The 18,865-nt window shown below is 34.8% G+C and overlaps 1 protein-coding gene and 1 pseudogene across 1 annotated transcript; both read right to left on the bottom strand.

The window, feature by feature from the left end:
- Positions 1–1,397: 1,397 nt before the first annotated feature.
- LOC110666590 (protein IQ-DOMAIN 11-like) lies at positions 1,398–4,335 on the bottom strand (annotated as a pseudogene).
- Positions 4,336–8,497: 4,162 nt separating this feature from the next.
- Positions 8,498–18,457, bottom strand: LOC110666587 (glycosyltransferase-like KOBITO 1). The gene is made up of 11 exons (XM_021827139.2): positions 18,025–18,457; positions 16,999–17,148; positions 16,849–16,901; positions 16,456–16,564; positions 16,199–16,333; positions 16,022–16,066; positions 14,880–15,067; positions 14,350–14,491; positions 13,201–13,247; positions 12,957–13,044; positions 8,498–9,201 (listed from the first exon to the last, which is right to left on the bottom strand). Exons 1-11 carry the CDS (start codon positions 18,394–18,396, stop codon positions 8,920–8,922), a joined length of 1,611 nt encoding a protein of 536 aa, XP_021682831.2. The 5' UTR covers positions 18,397–18,457; the 3' UTR covers positions 8,498–8,919.
- Positions 18,458–18,865: the final 408 nt, after the last annotated feature.

The raw sequence follows: 18,865 nt of genomic DNA, 5'->3' as shown, positions 1-18,865 counted from the left end.
ATTGGGTACAACACAGCAATTATAAAAGACCCTTTCAAACAGTTGAATTGAATATCATTTTCGAGGACCAAAAAAAAAAGTCATATTCTTAAATAATATAACACAAGAGGATGACTCCCACAAGTCTCAAATTGAAGATACTCTATTCTTCTTTTTGAATACTTGTATATGTTGCTTGAGCCATCACAAGACTCTCCCCCTCACATGCCATTTTTTTGTATATTATATTGTCTGCCGCAGAATACTTGTTCTGGAAATCCATGTTTGGGTAGGCTCAAGTCCAATGGCACATTTTTCTCCTTCATGATTAGTGGAAGTAGTGCAGTCTAGAAATTTTTATGAAATTGAGACATTTTCCAAGCATTATCATATACATGAAAAAGACATAACCAACCTATTAGATTTGATTTTCCAAGCTTCCTTTATATCTTGTACGTGTGTACAATTCTTGATCTTCTTGTTGAACAAGATAAGATCATGGTATTTTTTTTTTAATTTTTCCAAAAGAATAAAAAAAAAGGTACTTCTTGTTTAACTAATTGAAGTTACCTAAATGAACCTATTTTCTCATTTGATTCCTCTTACAGTCAGATTCCATTAAGGTGGCAATAAAAGTAACGATGAATGCAAGATTTAAATTTACAGAGGCAACAACAACATAAATTTATTAAAATTCAAACTTTTAGGAGGGTGATTGACCCTGCCAGTCCCTTTGGATCCTCCCTAGGACAAAAATGTGAAGGAGTATTCTTGCAAACTTAATTGCCTACTCAAGTAGGCCCTTCTTTGTAACTGCAGTCTGCTTTGATCCATGAGGCCCACCTGGTTTTGTAATCTGATGGATCTACTTTGCCATGCACTGGTCTCCGGCCTTTTGAATCCCCTTCAATGACCTCCACCTTCCAATGATAATAATAATAATAATAATAATAATAATAAATAATGCATAGCATGTGCCCTGTTTCTCACGGTTTAAAGAAATGGCTTTTAGCTCATCGAATTCTCTGCCGGGTTGAGGCCAATCCCCCTTCTCCTAGCTCCTGTCTTTGGACCTGCAAACTGCAGCCCAACCTGAATTTACCGATCAATACACCTGGCCCAAGTCTGATTCTTCAGCCGCCCCCGAAAGCGTGTGTATGACTGGAGACTGATTTGTGTACATCACACATAAAAACAAGAAAGTGGGAAAGTCAGGAAGATATATTAAGATTTACACCTGATTAAAACTGTTAATTGCAAGTTGTACTCCTGTATAAGTTGTAAATTTCCCAATTTCCTGATGTGCTTTTTCTTACTGTTAACAAATTGATTCTTTAAGCTATAATTTGAAGTATTTGTAAGTTAATTTCTCTAGTATTAGTGGTCTTGAAAGATTGTTCAATAGTGATGCCATCACATTGACCATTTGAATGCATCTGTATATAAGCTGTACTGTGAAGCATTACAATATTCCTTAATGAAGCAATAAGACATTGTTCAACAAATTCAACCATTTGAAACCAAAGTCCCAGCAGATCTCCTCTTATTTCTTGCAGTCACTGGAGGGCGCTTTGTTGATCCCAAGTCCTCAATGAGCACTCAGAATTAAAACTCAGATCCTTCAATGTCCGGTTAGATTTTACAGGAACTGGAAGGCCCTTCATACTCGGAGACCTTTGCTGCTGGAGAGGACTAGGCCTCCCAAACCTACAACTGTTAGGCACTACAGTGGCTGTAGATGATATCAGAGACAACTTATTCTTACATGGTGAATAGCTATCAGAGTAGGCATCAAAACTTCCCGGCCTTAGCTTTGGTGAGCTCATTGACCTTGCTTTTGCCTTGGCCGATTCAGTTGCAGCCATGTAAGTTGGGATCACAGGAGACCTGGAAAAGGAATTGTCTTCTCCCAGTGAATACTGCTTTCTATGAAATGATCTTGAAGCTTCTATGGGAGAATCTTGTCCTTCAATTTTATACTGTCTCTGCGGACCTCTCAGTTTAAGTTGTTTCCCTCTATATTCCACTCCAGGCTCTGGAGTTGAAGTCAAAACTGTGTCCAAATCTTCTAGTTCTTTGCTTTTATTAGAAACTTGAATATCCACCCATTGATCTAGCCAATACCTCCACCTTCCATTCGCCTTGTTCCTCTCAGTGTCTGCTGAATTCTGGAATTTTTTCCCCTCCTTTCATTATCAGAAAATGTTTCCGCAGGAAAAGCTAAATCTGTAAATGAAAGAAAGTCAAAAGTAGAGAAACTTACCCGGTGATTAAATGAATATTCTTTTATCCTTTCTCTCTTGATTGCAGCCTCTTTCTTGCTAAGAAACAAGGCATCTGCCTCCTCTTTTGTCAAAATGCTTCCATCCCATCTTTTTTGATCGTTTGTGTCCATCTGAAGAAGGCAAAAATTATTTGGCTGGTTAAGGCAGTAGCAGAAAAGTATGGGCCCAGATAGAGCTGAAATGGTTAAAAGGATTTTTGGTATGAACAAGCTTTTCTTGAGTTGCTGGTATAACAGCAAAGATCTCCAATACTCTATACCTACCCTTATTATCTTGTCACTCAAATTTTGGAACTGTTTATTTTCATGGCAGAAAGAAGTTCCTTCCACCATTTGGATTCTCTTGGCACAGACCTTCGGGTGGATATTTACAATTGACTGCAAGCATTTCAGAGCATTCATAGCATGGCGTCGCACATTTCGCCCACGGATAATAGCCTGAAGCTTCACTATCCCCTTCAGTGCTCGCAAAGCTTTCCTTGCCTGCGATGCTCCCAGATATAATTGTCAAAATCATGCAATATGAGACAGGAGAATTGAGATTCTTTAGTTTTTTTAGTAAGGTTGCTGAAATCAAAGGTGACAATTAAATTGAGGGTTGAGTTTTCTGTGACTTAATTTCACTATTATATACCTGAATAATCATCCTACATTCCAAACTTATCTGGATAACATGTGTGTTTTCTCCTAAATTCTAATCCTCCTTCATACCACTCGTATGTGTTCTTTACCATACTAATTCTCTAATCCAACTTATTTCAATGGAAACAAGATAAAGAGAAATGAGATAAAGTGTTAAATAAAGAAAAGAGTTTGAACAAAACTAACAAGATAACCACGAAATGTGGCTTGAATCTTAAGAGCAGCAATTTCTTGGATCTCCCTCTCACATGGATGAGTGGATTGAAGGGCATCAGCTTGTATTTTGACGGCTAAATTTTCTTCTCTTTCTTTCTCACATTGATGGGTAGAGTGAGGGACACCAGTTAGCAAAACAACCTTAGCAGCAGCATGAGCAGCTGATTCAGCAGCAGCAGCAGTGGCAAGTGCAAAATTTAAAGCTCGCTTGCTCTGCTCCTCCCCTGCCTAACTTAGTGTTGTTCTTTCTCTTGGTGGTGATGGTGCTGAAATGGAGGCCAGCCTGCTTTTCACCTTAAGCCTTCCAAGGAAAACCCATTTTCTTCTCTTGTCCCTCTGATAATGGTTAAGTTATACAGCAGATTCTCAGACTCAGAGGTTGAAAAGAGAGAGAGCATTATGTGTACACAACATACCTTTTCTTGTTTGGACTCTGTGTCTGAAATGAAAAACGTTCTCACTAAATTGAACCAACTCCTCTTCTTAGCCATTGAAGCACCATTACTGCCCACAATTTAAAGAGGTCCTCAATGATCAAAGAATAAATTTAAGAAACTGATCTGATACCAAGATTTCTTCTAGTTTTATAAGCATATTTATAGCCAATGAGAAGAAAAGGAAGGTTGTTGAGAGATTGGGGAGAAAAGTGGAATTACATAGTGGAGTGTTGGCGAGGTAAACTGGACTAGTCGAGGAAAAAAAATCCACTACAGGATGCAAGTAGACTGTGAAGCTAACTTGTGGAAGAAATTGTTTAATCACTCAAGATATCAATATGGCAATTTAAGTGTACTTTTTGAAAGCATTTGCACAGAAATACTCAAAGTAGTAATTGAAATGCTAAATTCTATGCAGATTGTGGACATAAAAAACTAAAATTATTGCTTACCCATCTCCTGAAATCTTGCTATTTATTCAATCAAGCAATTAAACTCTATTCTTGGAAACTTGGATACTACTATAATGAAACAGAAAAAAAATTCCCTTGAATTCAGATCAACCAATTTTTCATTACATCAAAGACCAAGCAATGTGAATGTAAAGGAGCCGAATAAGATATCTTTTTTCCTAGAGAAACTGAAATCACAAAGACCAAAAAGTATAGCAAATTCAGGAGTTAGTGACGATCTTGGCGGGTATGTTTTTATATTTATGCAATAATTCATCTTTCTAATGATGACTTTCTTCTGTTCATAGTTGTGGGCCTTCAGGAAAGCACTGTTGAGGAAAAGGCAGAAGAATATTGTATTCATGGAATGAGCCTTTCTCTATGAATTATCAGAAGTCTTTTTAAGCTTCATGGGACCCCACATCTGTTTCCAACTCTAATATTGCCCAACCGTAACAGACATCTTCAAATGTCTGTTGGGGGTAAAATTATTGAACTGCCTTGTCTTGATATTTTCTCAAGCCTCAAATCACAAGTGGAATGCAATAGCTTGCAATTTGAAAGGGCACCTATCTAGCACAAAACAGCTAGTGTGGGTTCGCCCTGAATAGATTATAGGTGTTCTATTTTTCCACCATAAATATATAATTGCTAAAAGCCAAGTTTCAAGCAGTGATTGTGGTGTTAAGTTATGTTGGATTGCTAGATTTTCTAAAGAATAATGAGTACCAAAATGGCAAGAGAATATTTAAGGCGGAAAAGTCTTAGTTTCTTTAGTAGAAATGTGGGTGTTCCTTGAAATATATAAAGAGATACTATTAAATGGGCAAAGTACTGCTGCACAGACACAAACACAGAGAAGTTCTATTACTGAGGGAAGTGGGGAGAGGGGTGTACCAAGCAAACGTGCAGTAGGCAATAGTTGAGTGGAGTATGCAGAAGAAACCAAAACAGCCTTGGGTTTCAAGATGGAATGACAGCTATTAAAGGGCCCTATAAAGAGAAGTTATCATAATTCTAGTCATCTTTTGGAATGGAGTAGAAGATTAATTCTCCTCTCCTCTAAGCTTCGGAGTTTTTGGTGAGATATCTTATATATACATTGAGTGGCCTTAAACTGGTGCATGTGAAAGTCTTAATGTGATTACTATATATTTAACCTTTAGGTAATAGTTTCAACAAGACAACAACTCAAAGTAAGTCTATTGGAAGTAATAGCATTGCAACATTTAGAAGCAAAAGGAATTAATTAGCTGCCAAATGCATGAGAAAAATATAGAGCAATCATTAAAGCAATGATATTTTTCCACAAAGGCCTTTGACCCTTCAAGTCACGTAATTAACTAGCTGGGCCGCCCTTTTGAAGAGTTCTCGCTAATAACACTGCTTGAAATGCTAAGCACATGCAAAAGCTGTGATGAAATTGATTGGTTGTGACCTATGGGTATAGTTTCCACTTTCCATAGTGAAAGCGATCAGACTGATTTTAGTGCCAGAAAGCCAGTAGGAGGAGCTCCTTTTCCTTCTTCAACAGTGTTCTGTTCAAGTAAAGCAAATAGAGATGTTGATCACTCGAACCATGTAATGAGTTTAGCGCATATTTAGTAGAATGCAATTAGTCAAATAAAAAAAATGAAACTGTTAGAATTCAAATGGTCATTTATTTTATCTTCTGAATCGGAAATATCATTAAAACCACAGAAGCTTTTGCCTTAATGCGATATTCTATCCATGGATAAGTGCTCTTATAATCTTCTTACATTAATTACTAGTTCTTGGTTCTTGCCAGCTTCCACACAAAACATATTACTGTTAGGGAGACCTTCCTTTCTTATAGATGCGCAATGTGCATGACTTTTAGACTTCATCCCAAATGACAACTTGAGCCACCTCCATAAAACCTAAAAGAGCTTGGGCCTGAAGTTTTAGACTCAAACACTCAGTCTCCAGCTCCAAACATACTATGAGGAAAAAAAAAATTTTAACATAAAAAGCAATTGATTCAACTTTTGACATAAAATAAAATGAATTTAAATTATTATTTATCGATATCAGAAAGAATATGATGTTTTTATATGGTATTTCAAAACACATAATGAAATTAAATCAAGAAAATCAAATAAAAACAATAATAATAATAATAATGCAAAGTAGCAAGTTGAATTTTTATCTTAATTTTTTGAGGAATTGAACGTAGCCAATAGTGAAGACTATTTTTGTTTCCGAAAAAAAAAGAAAGTATTCAATAGTTAATGAACATTAGAGAATTCTGATTATGGATGGTTCTCTAAAATTGTTTTGTATGGCAATTTCAAGTCAGAATCACATTCTAAATTACACGACATTGGTGGGCACTAATGCATACACCTCCAGATTAAAAAAAAAAAAATCATAATTATACAAACAATGCATATATATATATATATATATATATATATGCATAGTGAAGCCTAGGCCTCCCGTTTGGGTCGGCTGCGAATTCGTGTGCCTTGAAGTGCAGGCTGCTGCACTTCATCCTCTTAAGTGAATGTCAACATCATCACCACCATCCTCTTCATCTGCTTCCAGGACCACAACATCAGAATCAAATCACAACATCAGAATATGACACATTAGCATGCACATATAAGTTACAAAAAGCATTATGCAACATTTTCTACATAATTAGACATCTGAATCAAATTACATCCACTCTCCCACTATATACTAGTAACATAACATAAGAAGTAACACAGGACCACAGAACTGAAAGTCTGGAAGTAAGATGCAAAGAAGACGTTGTCTCATAGCATAATAGGAGACATGGCAACACAGACTAGCAGTAATAGGAACTCACCCGTTGGTAGAAAGCCACGTTTAGCTGATTTAAGCTTCAAAAATCACTCTCCAAAATAATAAGCGTTAAGCACCATTGTATATTAACTACAGGGGATGTAAGGAAGTTGAGACCACAAGACTAGAAGTTTAGCTTCTGAAAATGGTCAATATCGCAAACTAAGGGCAAGAATGATCTGACTTATGGGCCACAAGTAAATAGCACAAAGCTTTTAGCGTTGGGTTGTTTAATTCGGCATTACTCCAAGAAGTAATATTGAATCAAACAAGTATCAGTTCCTTGAAATCGCAAATAATGCTAGTACTTGATGTCCTCAGTATCTCTAACTCTTTATGTTAATGAAGTTCTTCCCAAAGGAAAGATACAATGACGGATTCTAAAACCAAAAATAGACTTTCCTGACATGACTAGTGAAACGAGATAAAGAATCTAGTGTGATATATATATATATATATATATAGATATATATATATATATATATATAGATAGATATATATATATATATATATATATATTGCTTGACTCGATGAAGTCCCCTTTCTAACCCAGGAACCCAACACAAACAATGAAAGACCAAACATTACAATAGCAACCAAACACACAGAATGTCAGAATCAAGAATCTCAATTTTCTAAAGCATCAAACGAAAACTACCCACTTGATATTATCATCGCAACCGTAAAACGATATAAAATTTTATATCAATCACCTCCTCCAGATAGTCTCCGTCAAGCTTATCAGCAATTCTAATAGAGGTGAATATAGTGCCAATGAGGAGAGACAGAGGGAACACGAATGCAAACACATAGCTACTCGTGCTGAGACCCGCGCGCGTGACCAAAGTCGAACCTCTTTCCATTTGCCTGTCTCCATCGAAGCGAATTGCCGGCGAGGTTGACAAGTGTATAGGAAAAAAAAATTAATAAAATTTTATAATTCAATTTTTTAAAAAATAATTAATTAAAAAAATTATAAATTTAATGAAAAAGTAAAATTTTTTTTATTAAAAAACACATATAATAATTTTTAAAAATCTAATATATAAATTATATATGACAAATTTTATTGAAAAAATATAAAAATAAGTTTAGAATTTATTAAATATTATTTATTAAATTTTTTTAAAAAAATACTATATGTATTTTTTATTTATTTTTTTTCAATTAAATTAATAAATTTTTTATAATTAACTACTTTAATAAAAATAATTTTTTTAAAAAAATTTAATGACATCCGTTATAAATATATATTAAAACACTTTATTTTTCGTAACAATGATTTTAATTAGTATGAAACCAAATAATTATAAAAAGCTCCTTATTTTTATAATTGAACTTAAACTCTAGATTTTATAAATTTAGAGATGATTTCAATTGAAATTTCCCAGTTTTAAAATCGAATAAACCAAGGATCATTGATAAATAATAGAGCTGTTTTGCTCGGGATTGAAGGAGTTGCTGAAGAAGGAATGAGATTGGGATGTGCGAGTGGCATCCTTGACTGATTCATTCATAATATTATCAGAATCACTTATCTGTGTGATTTTATAATTTGAAACTCATCATTTTTGTTATGCCAGTATGAAGTTCTAGCCAAGCCTTCAATGGCTTGGGCCTTCCTTCATCAGAGCACCACATATGGCACCTTTAAAGAAACAAAATAATGTTGGTTCAAATAGACATCCTCCTCTCAAATACAAAAAGTTGATGACACAATATCCTTTCAAGAGACTCCCATCAGATGTTCTCTTGAATTTCCACATAATGAACTAATGATCGTTACAACCCTTGGCTGTCAACTCTGTGGTTTATATACATGAAAATAATAAGTTGAGTATTCTGGTTGAGTCGTGACATAAAGTTACCAGGCTATAAATCTCTCTCCTAAAGACTGTACACAAGCGCTTGGATCATGATCGGGAAGAACCAACAGAACTGAACACATACTGCAACAAGAGGCCTGCTTGCTCTTTCTTTTCTCTCCTGATTCTCCCCTTCAAAGCAAATTAGACCAAAATGATCACACCGATATGAACAGGAATGAGAAGAAGAAGCAATCATGCCAAAATCTGGATCACACTTCCACAAGGAAGTCGTCATTCGCTCCTGGAGGAGACAATGGAGGAACAGCTGCTTCATGAGATTCAATAGCTTCTAAATCCAAAACCTTCCTAGCCGCTGCCTGATGCGCTCTGTTTCTTCCCATCTTTCTTGATGGTAGCGATTCAGAGGCAACAGCTCTGGATGAGTTGCTTTTATCAATTGATGCTAAAAACTTGTCTTTTGAAATAGTTGTTGGAGCAGATGCAATAATAGAGCTGAATACACCAGATTCTCTTAAAGCCTGTATTATGACCTGAAATGCACAAGCAAGCAAGAAATGCTTTCAAGAGAAAAACAATGAAATTCAGGCATCAGCTTTAGGTACATTCAAATATACACAATCAATGAAATTGGCCTCACTAACCAGTTGATGATGCAAGGCCTGGACAACAAGGCAGAACTTCTTTTTTTAATTAATTTTAATTTCTAACAGTCCTAATTTATCTGGGACATCTTGTGAAGACTTCCGGCAGCTGTAGAGATTATATTAAAATTAATTAGGAAGTCTCCTACTCTATTTATGACTTATTAATGTTTTCCTACTTTATTTAGGATTTAGTTTTCCTATTTAGTATATATGTTCTTATTGTATTTTAGTCAGTGTTATCAAGGCGAAAGGCGACGCTAAGGCAATAGAATACCCTATGGCCTTAGGCAAGGCCTTTTTGAAGTAAGGCGCTATAACCTTAATTGGCTAAATTATATATATATATATATATATATATATATATATATATATATATATATGTGTGTACTTATAATATAAAAATTCATACTTTGAAATAGTTGATAAATAAAAAAGCATATTAAAAAGAAAAAAAAACAAAAAGTAAAATAATCAAATTAATAATAAATTAATAATTCCTATATAAAATAAACAACTAATTAACAAGACAAAAAGCAAAACGAATTAAATAAACAAGAATAACAATTAAAAAGCAAACTAATTATAAACAAATTAACAATACTCATATCAATTAAACAATTAATTAACAAGAATAAAAAGTAAAATAATCAAATTAATAATAGAATAATAATTACTATATAAAATAAATAACTAATGAGAACTAATGTCTAATTAACAAAACAAAGAGCAAAATTAATCAAATTAACAAGAATAATAAGTAAAAGTAACTAATTACCATTAAATTAACAATATCCATATTAAATAATCAACCCTCAACAAGTAAAATAATTAATTTAACAATATCCATAAAATTTAAATAATTAAATTAATAGCAAATAATTAAATAATTAATAAAACCCAACCAGAAAAAAAGGGAGAAAACTGCTGTACAGAGTACAGACAGCATAACAGGGCAAATAGAGGAGGAAGAAGCCAACCAGGGAACCAGGGAGAAGGAGAAGAAGGGGAAGGAAAGGAAAAAAAAAAAAAAAAAGAAAAAGGGAAACTACTGTGCTGCGTGAGCTGTTTCCAAAGAAAAGAGTGGAAGAGGGAGAAATAACAGAGGAGGAAGAAGAAGGCGACAGAAATAGAGGAGGAAGAAGAAGATGAGAGAGAGAGAGAGAGAGAGAGAGAGAGACGCACCTGGAGTCGACACAGCACTTGGAGTTGAAGAACCATCTTTTTTTTGTCGGTAGTAGGTGAGTTTTGTAGGGTTTTATATTTTTGTCTTAACAAAAAAAGGGTTCTGCTCTGTTGAAAGAGGCGACGCCTCTCACCTGCCTAGAGCCTCGCCTCACTGGCTTGAGACGTTGCCTATCATAGTGCCAAGAGAGGCGACCCAATCGAGGCGGAAGAGGAGCGCCTCGCACACCTTTGATAACACTGATTTTAGTTTATCTAAAATTCTTATTTAGTAGTTTTACATTCCTATTAGGTTTAGGAGATTAATATTTATAAATACCCTTATTTACATGTAATTTGGGAGACAGATTATTATTAATAAAAATTCAACAAAAGTTTCTTTCCTTATTTTCACTCTTGTGTATAGGGTGTTTTTTATTTGAGCTTCACGCTGCGTCAGGTGGTATCAGAGTAGGAAAATCTCCCTAATCAAGATGACTTACCTTGATGGAGGTGGCAATTACGGTGGTTCTTGTGATGGTGATCGAGGAACTAGAGTTCTTTACCTTAAGGACAAAACTTTGCAACTATGGAAGCGATGGATGGATCTCAGATTCAAGTGATCAAGAGATGCCTCAAAGAAATTGTAGATGTCTTGGTGCTTTAGGAACTAAAACAAACAGAAATTGGGTTGACAATAGAAGGCTAGGAGATAGTGTAGCTCATGGTGACCATAATTATCGACCAATTTCTGCACATAGGCAATATATCTACTATGATAATCTGGAGGAGAAAGATGACTATGAATCAATCAAGTTCAATAGGCATCAACAATTTTATAAGAGAAGAGGCGCGTATTGGAATCTTGAAAAGGAAAATTGATTGAAACTTGATATTCCTTATTTTTATAGGGATCTCAACATAGAAGAATTTTTAGATTGGATCACAAAGATGGATCAATTCTTTGATCATATGGACATAGCCCTTGAAAAAAGAGTCAAATTGGTGGTTTGTCGGTTGAAAGAAAGTGCTTCCGCTTGGTGGGAATGATCGCAATCTAGGAGAGTAAGAGAAAAAAGGACACCAGTTCGTACGTGGTTCATCATGAACTACTTATTGGAACAAGAATTTCTGCCTTTGGATTATGAATAGATTTTATTCCAACAAAAACAATATTGTCAACAGGAGGTCCAACCAAATCCTTTAGTGGTTGTGAAACAAAAAAGTGAAGAACAAAAGGAGCTTCAAAATTCAACAATGCAGCTTGATGTGGATGAGCCTAAATTTGAAGAAATGGAACTTGAAATTTTAATTGAATTTCCTTTTGTTATGATTGAAGATAACGAGTTTCAATTAGAAATCATTAGACCAACTGTTCTAAAAGCTAAGACTAATGAAGATAACCAAGAAAATCTTCAAGAATGTGTCTTTGAGAATGCGGAATATCAAGCCATGGAAACTTCAACGGAAGTTGAGGAAAAGCAACACATGAAGCCAATATTGGAGATTAGAGAAAATCAAGCAATGGAGATCGAAGACTTTTCTAACTCCTTAATTTCTATTGTTTCCTTTGATTTTATTTGTCCAGGTATTCTTAAAGAAACAAAGGCGAAGGTAAAGTTGATCAATTTAATCTTGTTTGAATCTCCATTTTTTACCTCATCAAAGAAGGCTACATGGTGTACTTTTTCAAATAAGTTCTTCATTCTTTTCCACTTTAAAATTCGAAGAACGAATTATTCCAAGTGGAGGAGAATGGTGCTGGAGGTGTTTTGGCCATATCGTTGGATCGTTGCAAGTTATTTCAACTCGAGGACGAGTTTTTTTTTTTTTTTCTTTTTTTCAAGTGGGAGAGTATGATGCGAGGTCTGGACAATAAGGCAGAACTTTTTTTTTTAACTAATTTTAATTTTCAACAATCCTAATTTATCTAGGACGTCTTGTGAAGACTTTCAGAGGATTTAGTTTTCCTATTTAGTTTATATCTTCTTATTGTATTTTCGTTTATCTAAAATTCCTATTTAGTAGTTTTACATTCCTATTAGGTTTAGGAGATTAATATTTATAAATACCCTTATTTACATGTAATTTGGGAGACAGATTCAACAGAGATTTCTCTCATTATTTTCACTCTTGTGTATAGAGTGTGTTTCTATTTTAGTTTCATGCTGCGTCAGTTGAACAGCGAAAACACAAACGGTTGTCAAAAGAACAATAAATAGAATGCAAGATTTTTCACTACTCTTCAGGATGGGAAAAATAAAAGATAAAAGTGGACAAAAGGTAGCGTGCGACAATTTCTTTTGTAGATTGCATATAATGAATTCAACCACTTTAAGATGTGAAGCCCGTTCATTTTTCCTGCTTTTAACAAATAAAGTCATTCAATTTCATTTGTGTGAAATGCGAATCCCATTTATTTGTTGATAGAAATTTATTCAGGCATATAAAATGCCAAAAGAAATATTGCTTTTTCTTACCATGGGAGAATATACGCGAGTTAAAATGCCCTTCCTCAAGAGTTTCAATTTTAGGTCTTTATCACCCCACACAACGTGTTCATGGTACCTAAAACAGAAGTGAAGCACAAAATATTATTATTTTGGCAGAAACAAGAGAGATAATCTTAATAAATGAAATGTGAATGCAAAAGGGCTCCCACAAATTTGCCTAGGAGGAGAAATATAAGGATGAGAAGAAATTGTCCCACAATGAAATACTTACCAGTTTAGCATTTCCTCATCTGTTGCTGTTGATGCTATTATGAATGCCTACAATGAATAATGTTGAATTCATAAGATGAAAAAGTTGTCAGAACAGTAGAATCTCACACCGACTGAACACAAACAAACAAAATATTAATAATAAATTCAAAACTTTGTATTTTGCTATCAACTTGACCAATGTGAGAATTGAAATAAACCAGTGACCATCTCTTGGGAATAAAATAAACCAAAAATAACAAATTTATCTAAGGCTTAATTCTCTACTTTCACTAGAACATCATTAGGTACCAGGAAATTTAGTGTTGGGCAAGCACCCACACCAGCATCCATCAGTTAGTACTATGACGATGCTCCTCAATTGTGGAAACCAGATCAGTGAATTCCCATGAAAGGGACTCATTCTAGCTGTTTACATGGTGCACTGACATCATAAGTCATAACTGGCAATTGTTGTTTGAGTTGCTATTGAGAAAAACATTACCTTAAAAATGTTTATTAGACCTTTGAAATTTGATTTTAATTTAAATTCGACATGTTTCAGTCACAAGAATTTCAAAACAGCAATAACATTTTCAAACTACCCTTTTCAATATCATCTAAGAGGGTGTCCAAAAAAGCAGTTTTAACCTCAATCCCAAACATGCTCAACTCCAGAATGGAAATCCTTCCTTCCCAATATAAAGTTCTTGGGTCAACCATGCATAGCATGCATCATTAGGAATTAGCTCCCAAAAAAAACCAACTTGGCACCTGCTCACTGCTCATTAAAACATAAAGAATGAACAAAGGCTAGCCACATCAGTATTATAAAACATATCATTCCTTGGGTCGCATCAGTGTCAGCCATTTGTGAGGGCACTCCTGAATCCTGTATGGCAGCCATCCATGTACTTTGTTCACATGCTGAGGACTGCAACCCCTCAGGCAGCTCTTAATACTTTTTTTCTTCTTATGGAGAATAGATTTAGATCAAAAAAGGAAAGAAAGAATCAATTATTCCGTCGCACTAACATCATGACCTAGATCCCTGCCCAAAATGGCCTATTTTTCTAGCATGGATTCTTCAAATTACAGATTGTACTTTCCACTTCTCACAGACAAGCAGCAACAGCTGAAATGAAAAAACAAAAGAAGGAACTATACTCACAGCTCTGTCAAATTCCAACATAAAGCATCTCTTGACATCCTCCTTTGTAGGCTTACAGCCACATCGATCACGTCTGGAAGTCAAGTCTGAGAATTTGGCATATGTGTAATGTAGAACAGCAGCCTCTTCCAATTTCACCTCACTAAAAAAATATAAATCAAGTAAAATGATTGTTGTTAGAAAGCCAGAAAAATTGTCATATCAGTATAACTATCAACAAAATAAAGCCAATGACAACGCAATTTCAAGAGCTCAGATGGAACAAGATAGTGGAACAAGTCATTCAGAATACGAAAAAAGAAAAAAAGTGAAGCATCTAAATGGTAACATTTTTCAAGATTGACAAATTATTCACACATGAAGAAATAGGCCCCACAGCAGGATTGCTACAGGGAGTGGGAAGGCAGCTTTCTTTGCATGTGGATATGTGCGAATTTATCATGGCTGCATGCCTTTAGTTAGCATTCTTTTGCATAGATTAATAGATCAAACTCAATTCTCATAGAGGATCATATGTATAGTCAACATACTTGGGAGTTTTCATGTAGTTGTGCCATCGGTGTGCACCATTAGGACGAAGATGATCTTGAATTCGAGCAACTGATTTCCCATTTCCATAAGTTAAAAAGTAGTTTGGATTACCACGAGTTGACTCCTTGTACATGCCAAAGTATGTATCCTTCGGTAGATGGTCATAATTCTTTTTGAACATTGAAACCTGTTTGAATTGACACATCAACACCACATATGCAAAGACTATGCATGTATTCTCAAAGGCACGCAAAGAAAAAGGCAAAGACCCCACATTTTTCTAATAACAAGAAAAATAAAACAGCACGCTACTCATCCAATTCCCAGAATGTTAGAAAATTATAAAAGTGCAGAAACTTTAATTGTTACAGAAATATCTTCAAGAATAAGAAGCCATTCACAACACATTCATTGCCATACATCCTCTTCTAACCCCAATCGACCTCTTTTCCCATCCATCAATAGTTCTACAAAATGCCACAGTTTTTCTTCTGCTTTTTTCAGCTCATCTCTCGCGTAAGAAATTAGAAGGAACCTTCAACTCTGCAGTAATTCTGCTCTTTATTTAATTATAGAATTTTTTACGCATCGGAACTTAGTTCTACAAGCATAAATCAATAGAATCTTGTCTATTGTCACAACATTTGGGATTTTACTATTGGTGTTAGGTATTCTGCATTTAGTTTAAGCTCATTAAAAGCAAGCAGCCAGATCAGGGAAACAAAACAAAAATCAGTAAACAACCATCAAATTAGCTATAGCTTTTGTTTGGAGGAAGATATTCTACTTGTAAATTCTTTAGCTCTTTTCCTTTCCTTAACTTACAATTTGAATGTTGAATATTTAAGAACCTCATCACAAAAATCAGCAGATGATCCCGTTTGTATATTCTACACTGGTTTATTACATATCAAATAGAGACTGAACAAGTTGAACTCAAAACCATAAATAAATACTTCTCCTTCAACCACCTATCATTTGTTAAACATTTTTACAATACAATACATTTTATAAGTAATACAAAACACCACAAAGAATTCAGCCAACACTGTACTTGAAGCATAGATAAAATTCTAAATGAATCTTTGCCAAACTAAACTAAAATTAAAATAGAATTAAATAAATTATAAAGGAAATTTACCTCGCTAAAAGGATCCTTGATATCATCTCTTTCAACGCTACTCTCCTGAGAAATAAAAACATCATTGTTATTAAAATGAAAAAACAGACTACATAAATATCAACAGAAACAGACTGCTCTCCTAAGAATTCCTTAATTGACATAACAAAACATTCTAGACCTATATATGTCACCCACATAATTTGGAAAAATAACCATATCTACATTCCCAGGAACATCCAGCAGTAATTGCCTCAAGGAATATTCACTAGAACCGGCGGGATGTATCAGTTCATCAGTGTCAAGATGAAGTATCCAGTCCATACCTGCATCCTACAAATTTAAAAAGCATGGAAATAAATTCCACAAGCATAAGATGAATAGCTTGTTATTACAAACTAATAACAATGAATGGAATTGCCAAAGATGAGAATACAATTAACCATACTTCATACCCTTGCCATGACAATAGCCATTTCCATATTGAGAGATTGCTTCACAAACAGCTCATAATTGCATGGCTTGTAAAAGAAACTTGACAGCCATGTCTCATTCCAGATCCGACTGATTAAAAGAAGAGATAGAAAATAGGGAAAAATGAACATCTCAGAGAAGATACAAAAAAGAAATTAGGTTGATGATTTTCAAGATGTTTAACCCCAAAACATAAATAATTATCTTAAGCTAAGAAACAATAGAAATTAATTCATACTCCAAAGCTATCCTAAATTTCTGATAAAAATAGATGCTAAAGAAGAAAAGAGTCTACAGGAAGGAATGCTACCAATTTACTTTACAATCTAAAATCCACGATTCAATTCAACCATTAGTGGGCAAAATTAACTGACCTTTTAGCCTGTTGCTCCTCTAGCTCTCTAGTTCTAAATATCACTTTTACTCCCTGAGAAAATAACTATTTATGCTCAGTAACTTCCAACAGAAAAAAAAAAAAAAAAGAAAACATAAATCAAAGTGGAGAAATTCCAAAATGAACTCACAGGAATGGATTCAAGAACTTTAGATACATTAGGAGATGCAGCCCTTCCTTCCACAAAAAGGAAAAAGGTTGTCACCCCGATAACCTTATGATAAAACATCCATGGAAGAATCTGATCTAAGCCTGCAGATGTACTTGTTGTAATACATATCTGCACAAGGAATAGCATTTCTGCACTGGGTCAGAAATAGTGAAGTTATAAGTTTATAACAAATAGACCAATGGTAAAAATCAATTTATTAAATGACTGTAAAAATCCTAGCAAAAGCCACAAAAATTCAATGGCCAAGGAGAAAAGGCAGAAACCGCTAAATACCAACAGCAAAAAAAAGTTGAAACCTACAACTCTATGGCATGCTTGGTTTGCCTTGGAAATGGAAAAGGATACCCATAGAATCTAGTCATCCTAATCCAAGAATATCATTCTAATTTCATTTTTTTAGATAAGTAAGTATAATTTAAAGGCAACTTTAGAGATTTTGCTAAAATTTTGATTTCATTTTCAGCTAAATTCAAGTTACGAAAACATAAAAATGTTACAAAAAAAAAAGATTTGCAATACATTGAAGAAGAAAATTGTATTCTATTCCAAGAATCATATTACATTTCCATTTTCAGAGCATATCAAATGTTTCCTAATAGAAACAAAGCTCAAAAAAATATTCTAGATAACCCTATTTAAGGTCAACAACCTTCAGCCTCAAATCAAACATCACATAGTTAAGAGTTTAGTCATGTTCTTATTCATTCATCGAGAACCAAGAAAAATTCAACGTAATGTTTCAACACTCAGTCCAACTTGATAAATTTTCTGGTAAAACCAAGTCGAGCCAATAGATCCCGAGCAGATGCATGTTAATGCAATGCATAGTGAAATAAAATTCGATAAACCATAAAGCAAAATCAAGAAACAGATCAATCCCTAAAAATGACAAGTCAACATGCAGGCACTTGCAGAATTGACTCTAAACCAAACGCAGATAACAAAAGCGAGCAAAATTAAAAGCAAAAAGAGAAAAATGCATACCTTAGGCCTCAAATTGGCCTCGAAATCAAACTTCCAATCACGCAAGTAAGGAAAAGGGGAGCCACTACGGGCAAGAGACAAGCAATCAGATGGGTGGTGAGGTTTAGGAGAAAGAATAGAAGCAGAGGATTCCATGCCCGGGAAGATCTCGTGGTTGTGGGAACCCTGCGGAGCCCAGCGAGCAGTGACAGTGGTGGGATCAGCCAGACCTCGATCGCCTTTCCATTGGAGGACGAAGGCCAAGGCGGCAAGAGAAAGAGGGAGAAGAGTGAGGAGGAGGATAAGCTTGGAGGTAAAGGATTGGTTAGAAGAAGAGGAGGAGGAGGGGCGGAGAGGGGTGAGGAGGTGGTGGTGGTGGTGGTGGCTGGGCATGGTGGTCGCAGATGGAGAGAGGCTAAGTGCAAGTGAGAGAGAGGCGTAAAATATTTAATCTATGAATTGTAAAATATTAATATAAATTAGTTCAAAAAATAAGAACTAAATTTCTTGCAGTAAAACGATGTCGTTCTAATGGAAAAACGACATGCAGTGCGCCCTCTCGCCCACGATTAAGCAACCGCCGATTAAAGTTCCTGAACTCCTTGTTCAATGAAATCATGAACCTGAATCAAATAGTTAGAGGATAGTTAGAAAGACGGTTTCTAAACCGTCGATTCCGATTTAAGCCTCGGTTTAAAACGGTTTGAAAGGCGGTTAGAAAAAAAACGATTCAAAACAGTTTGAAGGACGGTTTGGAAGCAGTTTAGGGATGGTTTAAGAGTAGGTTAGATAAAAAAAATTAAAAAAAAATTTTATTGATTCAAAATTTAAATTATATTTGTAAAAATATTTTAATTTTTTT

The sequence above is a fragment of the Hevea brasiliensis genome, chromosome 6 (genome assembly GCF_030052815.1).
Source record: "Hevea brasiliensis isolate MT/VB/25A 57/8 chromosome 6, ASM3005281v1, whole genome shotgun sequence".
Lineage (NCBI taxonomy): Eukaryota > Viridiplantae > Streptophyta > Magnoliopsida > Malpighiales > Euphorbiaceae > Hevea > Hevea brasiliensis.
The sequence above is the reverse complement of the archived record's forward strand: the minus strand, read 5'-3'. Positions and strand labels throughout refer to the sequence as shown.